The following is a 12,548-nucleotide window of genomic DNA, read 5'->3' on the forward strand; positions in this document are numbered from 1 at the left end:
ATAACCACTGGGTAATATGAAAGTGAAAACCAAGGCATGCATAAAGTGTGGCTTAATTTTTTAAAAATGTATCTGCATGTTTATTTTTAAGCTATCAGAAGGCTAGCCTGACCGTGATACACACACCTTTAAATCCCAGCACTCAGATGGCAGAGGCAGACAGATCTCTGAACTCAAGGCCAGCTTGGTCTATAGAGTGAGTTCCAAGACAGCCAAGGCAATACAGAGAAACCTTGTCTTGAAAATCAAAGCCAAATGATACATATACAGTTAATTATTTTATTTTGTATTGTTATCTGATATATGCATATATATGTATATATGCTTGTATGTATATGTGTATGTATATATGTATGTGTGAATATGAATATGTATGTGTATGTGTATATGTACATGTATATGTATATATATATGTACATGTATATATATATGTATATATATGTATATGTATATATTCAAAAGGCAATGTACCAAAATAGTTTACCCCTTGAATTACTTCCTACACAATTTTTTACTTTGTTCTTACCATTTTGATTTCCTATAGGGTTACCATATCAATGTTATAAATTAGGAGGTGAAAGGAAAGAAGGAAGGAAAGCAAAATTTGGGTTGAAACTGATAATTTTGCTGACTCTAAAAATGGTCGGGGTGGGGGGGGTGGTCAGGGAAGCATAGTGGGGCAGCAACAGTTCAAGGAGAATATTCTGACTTCCCCTTCAGTCAGTGGAATCTACCACCTCACTGCTGAGTCCTGCTAACTAGGAGAAACTTGAAAGCTAACCCTCCTTCAGATCCAAGACCGTTTCAAAGGATGGTGGGAACAGTTTCCCAGCGTCAAAGCACAGTGTCAGACAGAGTTGCATTTTCACAATCCAAGGAGCAAGCACACAATAAGACAAAGACCTGTGTCTGGAAGTCATGAATATTCGTTACCTGCAAATGCTTTGTACTGGGACACCTCTTAATGCCATCGTGCAAGTTCCACATCAGCCAGCTGCCTTCAGCACTCCAGAACATGCTGTTTCCTGTGATACCAAGTCTTGCTGGAATAAATGATGCTGCCTCCACCCCAGGGGGATTATACACTAAACTGACTGACTCGCTTTTCCCTTTTCTTTTTAATTCCTTACAGCGCATGATTGCAAACACTGCCAGAACAGTACGGTACTACAGGAGCCAGCCGTTCAGTAAGTTCTGAGTTACTGCATGCCGTCATGGACATGGTGGTGATTAAGTCCTTTTTAATGAGACTTCCAAGGCACTCTGGGAGTCTGGACGGCATGTGACACAGCATGAACCGTGAAGCCCACGTGTGCCTTGGGTTTAAGAACTTTGCTTTGCTGTTGTAAGGCTAAACTATATTTGCATTGTAACCCTAGAAAATAGGGTCAGAATATTATTTTAATAAGTGAATTTGAAGGAAATTCATTTGCTCATCTCGGTGTAGCGAGAACAGGTAGGCTGCAAAGGCCCACAGAAGCCTGCCTCCAAGCTGTCCTCGGGTGTGACTCATGCTCGATGCTGAGAAGCCCAGCAGCCCTCAGTGAGTCAGTACTATCGTTTATAGACTGGGAAAGGCAAGAGCTACTGTCTTCTGAGGATGCAGAGAGTCCTATGGCAGGATTCTACACAACATCGCCAGTATTTCAGGTGCTCTTTTGAATGTTGGGTGTATGTCCTGAACACCCATGCTATTTTTTCATATGTTTGAAATATTACTATTGACGAATGGCCATTTTAACCCGTAGGGAGTTAGGTTTCCTCGTAACACCAGCAGGGCAAGTTAGATCAGTGAGGCCTTCTCCCCAGGCCTAGAACTTGGGATAAGAACCAGAGCTTTGGGGGCTGGTGAGCTGGCTCAGCGGGGAGGAGCATTGACTGCTCTTCTGAAGGTTCTGAGTTCAAATCCCAGCAACCACATGGTGGCTCACAACCATCCGTAATGAGATCTGATGCCCTCTTCTGCTGTGTCTGAAGACAGCTACAGTGTACTTCCATATAATAAATAAATCTTAGAAAGAAAGAAAGAAAGAAAGAAAGAAAGAAAGAAAGAAAGAAAGAAAGAAAGAAAGAAAGAAAGGAAAGAGAAGAAAAGAGCCAGGGCTTTGCGCCTCCGGTCTGGTTTGGGAGAGAGCAGGCGAACCCTTGGAAGTTTTGTGCTAATGTCATCATGTGAGTCATTTTGGAGAACTGACATCGGCAAGAAGACACAGATGTGACAGCAGCCTACCTGAATATCCTCTCCAGTAGAGACTGACAGGTTCTCGTTTTAATAATCACAGTGGTATGCTCTTTGTAGTGTAGCTCTGGCCCAAAGCCAGAGCTTGCTAACAGAATGCCAGAACTACTCCCTCCTCCTTGTCCTCCTCCTTCTCGTCCTCCTCCTCCTCGCCCTCCTCCTCCTCCTCGCCCTCCTCCTTCTCGTCCTCCTCCTCCTCGCCCTCCTCCTCCTCGTCCTCCTCCTTCTCGTCCTCCTCCTCCTCCTCGCCCTGCTCCTCCTCTTCTTTTTAATGTTCAAGAGAAAAAAAACAATTAGAGAAAGTAGTCTCGGCTTACGGAGTGAGAAGAGCTCTAAAAGTTAATTCAACCAACCATGCCCTTGTGCTTCTAAAAATGAGAATGGTCTTACACGTCGCCAAGCCTTTCTACGTGGATTCTTCCTGAGTTCAAGTGTCTCATATCTTTTCCTATAATAATGTGTTATGTGTGCAAAAGACAGCCATAGATTAGCTGAAAATGAGGAGAGAAAGTACCAGTTACAACAAGCTCTGTAACCAAAATCCACAGCCCTTCTGGGGATTTGGAGCTGTTTTCGAAATTCCATGCAAACAACCCTGTGTGCTGAATGAGAGCTCAGAGCCTCAAGAAGGGTTCTCCGGGGCGGGGGGGGGGGGGGGGTTCCAGAGCCAAACAGGAGCAGTAATAGGCTCGGCTTTGTTCCGCAGCCTCTTCGGCAGTAAATTCTACATTCTTCCACATCTTTGAGAGAAGTGAGGGGATTTTTTTTTTTTTTAAATTTCCACTGCATTTGTTGAACTTATCAGCAAGTGCTCGTAAACAGCAGCTGCCAGGCTCTGAAGTCAACAATCTATAGATAAAACTATAGGAATAGATTCATAAACATCGTGGGGCTATGTACAATGTAATTACAGTATATTGTACATGCAGAGTACGCTGCCAGTGGGAAGCAGAGGAAATTAAGCACAATGTGTTCTGTGGTTCACTGTGGTATTATTTATATGTGATAATTATACTGATGAGTTTCTTCTTACAGCGAGCAGGGGCCTTCTTTGCTTTCTGTGCTCAGACCTGCTTCACACCCCCCCCCACAACCCTTTACACAGATGGCGGTCTAATTGTCTTGTGGAGTAGTGGGTGGAGCTAACAGGAGCAACCGGACTTCTGAAAGCAGCGTAGGGGTGGGAGGGAAGAACTTTGGTTCAGAGTCCAGATTCCAGCTTGGCTACTCCCGGTTACTGCTAGAGAAGAGTGAGTTGAGCCCTGGGAGAGGGACCCACGAACTGCAGCCGAGGTCTGGGTTATGTTTAAACATTTCCTTCTCTGTATGGAAAGTCTTGATTTAAAATTTGGAGAAATTTACAGGGGAGAAATTTAGATTCCCTGTTTCAAAAGGAAAGGAAAGAAAAAGGAAGGAATAGAAGGGAAGGGAAGGTCCCGCTGGCCACTCTGGGCAGATCCCTACAAGGTGATGGCAGTCAGGAGCTCGGTAGCCACTTCCCAAGGTGCTTTGCTTCCAGTTTCCCCTCTCTGCTATTAAATCTGGCCTTCCTCCTTATATATATATATATATATATATATATATATATATATATATATATATATATATATATATATATATGGTGTGTAGGAAGTATGCACATTAGATTTTCTTGGAGTCCTGGTTTGGATAAATCCACTTACCTCTTTGATAGCCCAGGTACTCGCATCCATAGATAAAACAGTCAGTGGACTTTCAGAGCAAGTCATGTCAGAGAAGAAAAGTTTGCTAGAAGTCACCAATTAGCCAGAAGGTATCCTTACCCAGTTCAAGCTGTGCCTAGGGGCATACAGCTGGAGTAGTGCTGGGCATACGTATGCAGGCAAAGGGGGCCTATGAGGACCAGTGCCCACTGGCTGGCTTCAGATCAGTCATGATGTTAAGTGCTTTTCTGAGTTGCTAATGAAACTCCATCTTTGACATTAGTCCTCATCTGGATCAAAGGAGGTAGAGTCAGAGTGTGAGACATAGAGGTGAGCCAGGAAGGAAAAACAATTTTCATCTATCACCAGGGCCATCAGACAGATGCTTCCCTTTTTATTTGGTGCCTGTGTGTGTGTGTGTGTGTGTGTGTTGTGTGTGTGCAATGCAAAGGAAAATGATCAAAAGAGATGATTCCAGGGGGAAGGGGAAAGAAAATTGGAGAGTAGAAGGAAGTAGATGGACCAACCAAGTAAAAATATTCCAGTGAATGGTGTGTGGAAAGGTCTTGACAGAACCCAGGGAATGTATTATGATAAATGTAATAAGTCGCGGGGAGGAATAAAGCCACATCTCACATGCAGATATTACCCAATGCCAACTCGCCTGCTATTATTCTTTTAACAGATCCGGATGCCGCTCAAGCTAATAAGAACCATCAGGATGTCCGGAGTTATGTACGGCAATTAAATGTGATTGACAACCAGAGAACTTTATCACAGATGTCACACAGATTAGAGCCTCGCAGGCCATAGACATCTGAAGTGCCCTGAGTGATGTTTTGTCTCCAGTCCACAATCTTTCAAAAAATGCTGTGTGTGCTACTACTGACTGTGTTGCTACTAGAGAATTCTCCAGAATGAGCAAGAGACACATCCTGAGAGCCCCTCGGGGCTACATCCTGCTTTCCAACCACACAGGAGAAGCGATCTGACTTGTCTAACGCTGCCATGCTGTAGCTTAGGAATCATCAGTTATAGTCACCCTCCTTCATTGTTGGCACGCCAGCACCAGGCTCACGTGAAGAAATAACCTTGGCGGGAGCTACATCAGGGTAGCTGACATCCCTTCCCAGGCTGTTTGCAGCATGAGACTGTGCCATACGTAGATAGGTTTCACTCGGATGCGCCGGCGATGATATAATTGAATGAATTGTTTACTTAGCACCTTATTTGGGGTCTGGGGTCTGGGGAGGGTATTGAGGATACCGTAAAAGTCCAAATTATACATCGTGTTCCTCCATGTTCATAATCTAACCTCTGAAGGAATGGAACCTCACCACAACACTATGAAACATTATGGCTGTTTCGTCTGTAATTTTGGAATGATCTATAGACTAATATGTTTACATTGTAACTTTTAAAAACTAACAAATCAGGATTGCAAACATAAGAATGCCACTACGAAACAACAAGGTTCTTAGTATCGCCAGCGTGAAGATAGAAAGTAACATTTCAGAAGAGCACAATATGCACAAAACATTTTTTTCAAAATTGAAATATTTTCCTGGGCATTAAAAACGTTTCCACTACAAATTTATTGTTACTGATGAAAAAATGCATATTTTCTGGAGTTAAATGTTATTACAAAAATCTTAATTTTCAGCAATTGTTTTGCACTTTCAGATAGATTGTAAATAGGTTATGCAGTCAATGATGTAGAGTTATTTATTTGCTACATAATAGACATTGTGCCAAATAATTCCTTTTTATTTATTTTATTCAGTATGAAATTTTGGAGTACATTTTTTCTGTTTTCTTAATTAGACCACATTTAATGTATAGGAATTGTATGTACATATCTCTTCTGTAAATAACAGCCAGTATCTTCATTAAATATACTTGACAAATATTTTTATTGTTAGTGTCTTTGATACAGGAAGTGTTACCTTTCAATATTGTGGGTCCTGGAATTTTTTTTCATTTATTTATTGTGTGGTGTGCATAAAACCATTATCACTGACATCAGATTGTGGCTGTGTGGAGGGGCTGGTCATTAGTATTCATCTCTCACTCTTCTTCTAACCCCAGGCAACCCTAATCTACTTTTTGTTGCCCAGAGCTTGCTCTGAACCTCCTACAATTGGAATCATGTGATATAAGCCTTTGGTGTCTGGCTCCTTTCATTTAACCCAATGTCTTTGTGATTCTTCTATGTTATGCCTTGTATCATAGTCCCATTCTGCTTTGTGGCTGACCCCTGTGTGTTAGTGTATTGGCTGGTTTTGTGTGTCAACTTGACACAAGCTGGAGTTATCACAGAGAAAGGAACTTCAGTTAAGAAAATGCCTCCATGAGATCCAGCTGTAAGGCATTTTCTCAATTAGTGATCAAGGGGAGAGGGCCCATTGTGGGTGGTGCCATCCCCGGTCTGGCACTCTCGGGTAGAGTTGAGGCTTGGCACCATGAAGAGAGCCTATGAGAGGCTATTGGTGAAGCCTAGTTGCAGTGTTTTGGAGATGCCAGTACTATGAGATGACCACCAAGAACAGCAGCAGCAGTGGAGTGCAGGCAGCTGGAGCCTAGAAGACAAGGTATGTGCTACAAAGGTCAGAGCTGGAGAAGTGACCCAAGCCCTTGGAGGAGCCCAGAAGATCATGAGTGGATCCCAGACATTGGACAGTTAAAGTTTGATTTTGCTTTTGATTGTGACTGTACCCTGATATTTTCCCTCCTGAAGGGAGAAAGTATTTTAGTGGAGCCCACAGTTAAGAGACTTTGAATTGTAGAAAGACTTTGAATTTTAAAAGAGATTGGATATTTTAAAGAGATTGAAATTTTAATATTTGAGAATTTGCAAAGACTGTGGGACCTTTAGAGTTATTTAGATCTTGGGGATAAATAAGAAAGTAAGGGTTGAGGCTTAATAGTGATGTGTTTGTGTGTCAAGTTGACAAGGGGGCAATTGTACTGGCTGATTTTGTGTGTCAACTTGACACAAGCTATAGTTATCACATAGAAAGGAGCTTCAGTTGAAATGCCTCCATGAGATCCAGCTGTAAGGCATTCTCTCAATTAGTGATCAAGGGTGGGAGGTCCTCTTGTGGGTGGTTCCATCCCTGGGCTGGTAATCTTGGGATCTATAAGAAAGCAAGCTGAGCAAGCCAGGGGAAGCAAGCCAGTAAGCAGCATCCCTCCATGGCCTCTGCATCAGCTCCTGCTTCCTGACCTGCTTGAGTTCCAGTCCTGACATCCTTTGGTGATGAACAGCAATGTGGAAGTGTAAGCTGAATAAACCCTTTCCTCCCCAACTTGCTTCTAGATCATGATGTCTGTGCAGGAATAGAAACCCTGACTGAGACAGATGGGTAGGCCATGTTCTCTTCACCCCTCTCACCACCTTTTAGCCAGAAATGCTGCTGCTATGAAGAGTCACTGGATGTGGAACTGTGTGCATGGGGCACCATACTATTGAGCGTGAAGCTTTAAGGAGATACCTACAATTCTTTACCCTGTGGGCCTATTTGTTTAGTAAGTCTATTTTTCCATAGTGAGAGTGTGTTCCAGACTGTACCAGTCTTACAAGTTCACATTATTTATCCAGCAGCAGAAACACAACCATGAAGACAAGAAAACAAAGACACTATCTTCAAATATGTTTGGAGGCCACTGCAAAGCAGAACTGGTTCTCATTAATATATTAAAGGTTCTGAGAAGTCCATTTAAATTTTGTTTAACACCCCACAATTAAAACCTACCTTGCTAAATGCTAAACCAGGTAAATGGCTTTCAGTGTTTCTTTATATAATATTTCAATGCCCTAAAGAATAGTTATTTCATGCAATATTGATGTCTGCCTATAAGTACACACATACAATGCCTCGGATTTTACTACACAATGATGTTTTTAAATCACAAAATAAATTTCCCTATAGTGGTGATTGTTCAATGTTTCACTATATCATAGGCCTCAATTAGCTGCAAAGGTTTTACTGTTATAGATTTCTACATTATTTATAAATATCATTAATAGGGTGATTTTCATTCTTCCTTGCTTTGATCTTATTCTTCTTTATTCCTACAGTCCTTATAAGCTGCTATCCTGTGCTCACCGGCGCCATTCCCCAATTCCACGGTGACTGACACACTCTAACCTCATTTTAATTTACTTTCAACATTATTAAAAATTAATACATATTCTCCCATGTGTATTACCCTGGTCTCCCAAATGAGAATAACAATTAATACATAAAATAAAGATAAGAGGTTTTAATTACAACTGGCTTTTATAGAAATACATTAAATTCCTTTATTCAGGGTAGAAAGGATGAGGTCAAAAAAATTAGTACTCTGAAAAGTATACCGTAGTAGCCAGGCAACCCTTCCTGATTCAAGAGAAGTAGTTAATATTTTAAAACTTGCAAACAAGCCAAAAGAAAATGAGATACCTATGGGGTCAAAAGAAGGATAATGAGGTTTGCTGAAAGATGTGGGGGGAAAAGAAAGAAAATGTTTTTCCCAAAAGCTCCAGTAGAAAATTATACATTTAAGTGTTTAACATAACTGCTCAGCAAGGTCACTGGCATAGTGTCCAGTCGCTAGGCTTACCCAGCAGCGTTTGAACACCATGCAGGTTAAATACATTTCCCTCCTGAATTCAATGGCATTTCCTCTCAAGCTATGAATGCTGATCAATGACTACCAGTGTGAGAAAATTAAAAGAAGTGTCACTCCGGTTTCAAATTGTGCTTTCTGATAATAATAAAAATTCAGCATAGAGGAAGCAGTGTGGTAAAATGAGCCCCTGCCTCGAAGAGCTTTTCCTTTGTTGTCGATCTAAAATGCATTACATGCCTTGCTTCTGAGTAACTTGAATCTGTCCTACATAGCACAGGGTAGTGTTGCATGAGCGGGCCCCAGCAGCCTTTACTTACAAATTGGAGAAAACCTTTAACCCAACTACCGCTGGTCATTATTTCTAGTTGCTCACTGGTTCCACTGATTCATTAGCAGGTAATGATTAGCATGTCCTAGAGGTTGGATCTTGAACATCCCTGAAGTGCTTTTACGTTGAAGGCTTGTCCCCAGACCATGGTGATATTGGGAGATAGTGGAACCTTTAATAGGTGGAACCTATGGAAGGAATTGAGGTCATAGAGGAGCCTTTAATGGGTGGGGCCTGTGGAAGGAAGTGAGGTCACCTGGGAGCAAGGGTTACTAGGATTCAAGCCTCTCTTCTTTCTCTTTGCTTCCTGGCAATCCTGACGCAAGGAGCTTCCTCTATCATGTGCCCCAACAGGATGTAGGGCAATGTGGTCAAAGGGCTTTGAATTGGAACCACCGACCATGAGCCAAAATATAATTTTCTTCCTCAAATCTCAAGTATTTTGTGAGGTCTCTACAGAACTCAGGATTCAGTGCTGCAACAAGCCACAGGGAGTTCCTCTTTTCATAGAGTGGGGCGAAACAGAAGAAACCACTTGCATAATCAGATGGACACGTAGAAAAACCCATTCAAGGGAAGTTATGCTGTTAGCACGCAAAATAAGGATTTTCCTGGAGTGAGGAAAAGGTGGCCAGTGGAATTGACACTTGAGCTGAGCTCTGAAGGAGAGGAGGAAGAGAATTTGTTATATGATGGAAATGATGTTGGTAGCAAGGGCTAGGAAGCTCAGGTGCCTACAGGGATCATGGATAAGAATACTCCATGATATCCTGGTGAGCTAAGGAAGACTGAAGAGCATGCTGGCCCTCCACACCTTCCTTTTTTACCTGAGTAGTGTGCAGACATGAAAGACTAGAGTGGAGCTTGGGATGGTGAGGTCTTAGGGGGTAGATCCCTTGTTCGGGTCTGTCACAGCACCCTGATCTATGGAGAGCACTACCCACCATACCTTAGTTACATTATTGTGCGGGTTGGGAGAAAGGTCGGAGGGAGCTGAAAAAACAAACAAACAAACAAACAACACCCAGACCTACAGTCACATACCCTCCCTTCACCTAAGTCTTTTGTAGGACATATTTCTACTTCGTTGTGATAAAATACAAGAAACTAAAACTTAACCATTTAAAACTCTTTTGTAAGGAAGCAATTCAATGGCACTCCGCCATATGGATTCGTGCCCATACAACTCTAGCCATCTTGAGTTGCAACTGCCATGGCTGCACCAGAGTAACACTGGTCAGTTTTCTACTTAGTTTCCCAGCAGACCAGAAATAGCCAGAGTAATTGGAGTGGTATATGGGACTTTACAACTAGACACTGGAGCCAGGAATGTATGTGACTCTGAGATGAGCTTAAGAAAATCAGGCATTATACATTCTGGCTTGGGCTAAGTCATTTTTGACCTGAGCGTTGCATAAGCTCTTCCCCAAGCTAAAGGGCTCTGTATCACCTTGCTGCTGCCTCTGACCAGGCTTTTCTCAGTAAGTCCTCCCAATAAATTGCATTCTGTGTAACTCTCAGTCTCTTTCTTTGGTTCCGTGGTAACTCTGAGCTGGTTCTCATACGCTAAAGCCAAGTTATTCTGGATCAAATACATTATATTGTTGGACAGCTGCCATGACCATCTGTCCAACACCCTTCCAGCACCCAGACTAGAGCCCTACACCCCTCAGGCAGTAAGCCCCACTTCTCTACAGCTGTCCTAACAGCCATTCTGCCTCAGTTTTTGTATGTGCCTGTCACGTGCTGCACATAAGTACTGTCATTCAGTGCTTGTCCTTCTGTCCTTCTGTGTCTGAGTTGTTTGTGTAGTTGAATGTATTTGTGGCTCATCCATGTTGTATCATTTCTTCCCCTTTAAGGTTGATTTTTTCCCCCTTGTGAGACAGGTCTCATGTAGTTCAAGTTAACCTTGAAGCTAATGATGACCTTCAGTTTCTGATCTTCCTACCTCCACCTCTCCAGGACTGGGATTATAGCCATAAGATACCTTACCCAGGTTATGAATTGCTCAGCATTGAATCCAGGGCCTCAGGAATGCTAGGTAAACACTCTACCAACTGAGTACATCCCCAGCCCGTTTATGTGCATAATATACTTTGTTAATTTAATCTATTGACAGACATTTGGCTTATCTCTTCCCTTTAGCTATTGTAAATAATACTAATTTATGATCATAGGCATAAGAATATCTGCTCAACTCCAGCTTTTTAACTCTAGGGGTGAAATTACTGAATCATATCGCAATTCTATATTTCATTGTCAAACAATACTTTTTATTTATCCTTTGAAGTTTTCATATGCTGATACATTGTATTTCAGAAGGGAGCTATACTCACCATTACTCTGCCAAGGCATCCTACCCACACTTATCTCCTCCCAGCTCCCATACTGTCCCCGCCGTGTCACCCTCCCAAGTTCATGTCCTCCTCTTACTGTTGTTATTATTAACAACCCCTGACTCAAATCAGTACATCCACACATGGGTGTGAGGTCGTCGGCTAGAGCACCCTACCGGCACCTACCGGCACCCACTCCCCCAAAGTAGAGTGACTCTTCATCCATCAGCAGCCATCCACTGCTAATAGCTTCTCTTGCACGGATGAAATCTTGGGGCCCCTCCTCCATTCCTGATGGAGTTTTGACCAGCTAGATCTTGTGCAGGATCTACAGTAGATAACCACAGGTGCTGAAAATGGATGTGTGCAGTGATGATGTCATATCCAGAAATTAGCATTTCACAGCAGCTCTCCTCCTCATCTATTAGCTCTTAACGTTCTTTCCACCCACTCTTCCACACTGTTCCCAGAGCCCTGAATGGAGCAGGTTAGTATAGATGATTCATCCACAGCCGAGTGCTCAGAGCTACTACTACATGGTACTTTGACCAAATGAGTCTCTGCATTAACCACTATGCTGTTTATATTTATTACATATGTAAGTACATAAATGTGTATGTATAAGCATACATGGGCCTGTGAGTATTTGTGTATGTATGCCACAGCACATGCATGAAGGTCAGAAAAACATCAAATGTCAGCCCCCATCTTTCAGCTTGTTAGAGATAGTGTCTCTTATCTTACTGGCTGGCCCACGGGCTTCCTAGGATCTCATGTCTCCCTTCCTGTCTTGCAGAGAAACACATGGATTGCAGGTGTGTGCTGCTACATGCAGCTCTGGTGATCCCAGCTCACCGAGTTTTGAAGGGCTGTCACACTTTCTTCCACAGTGGCTATACTATCTTATTGGCATGACCCACAATTACCCGTGCCATCTCCTTTAGGATAAAGCTGCCAATGTGTCCTATGGGGAGGTGATGTCTAGGGGACTGGGGACTCAGTATTTGGGTATAGTCATTTAGGAATGGCTTGGGTATGTCCCCTTGAGGAGTCACATAGTGGAAGCTTGGTCAACAATGTTTCATTGTTGGGAAATGATAGGAAACTGTTGTGAAATAACTGGATCATGGGATCATATAGTTCTTATGGGACCCTGCTTCATTCCTGTGATCTCAAGAGAGAGCCTGGGCTCCCTTTCTATTGGCCTTCTTCCTCACCCTGGGCTTTCCCCCTCTCACCCTTGCTCTTAGCATGACGTCATTCACCATGAGGCTCTCACCAGAGGATGAGTAGATGAGGTTCTGATCTTGGACTTGTAGCCTCCAGACCTGTGAGCTAAATGAACC

General features: G+C 42.7%; 1 protein-coding gene across 6 annotated transcripts in view; it reads left to right on the top strand.

Annotated features, from left to right (window-relative positions):
• Positions 1 to 5,830, top strand: part of Rapgef4 (Rap guanine nucleotide exchange factor 4) — a 298,925-nt gene extending 293,095 nt beyond the window's left edge. For all 6 annotated transcript variants that reach the window (XM_029474005.1, XM_029474006.1, XM_029474008.1 and 3 more), the window contains 2 exons: positions 1,133 to 1,187; positions 4,607 to 5,830. In XM_029474005.1, the coding sequence (XP_029329865.1) occupies positions 1,133 to 1,187; positions 4,607 to 4,734 (183 nt within the window). In that variant the 3' untranslated portion in view covers positions 4,735 to 5,830. The remainder of the gene's footprint in view (positions 1 to 1,132; positions 1,188 to 4,606) is intronic.
• Positions 5,831 to 12,548: the final 6,718 nt, after the last annotated feature.

Source organism: Mus caroli, chromosome 2 (genome assembly GCF_900094665.2).
Source record: "Mus caroli chromosome 2, CAROLI_EIJ_v1.1, whole genome shotgun sequence".
NCBI lineage: Eukaryota > Metazoa > Chordata > Mammalia > Rodentia > Muridae > Mus > Mus caroli.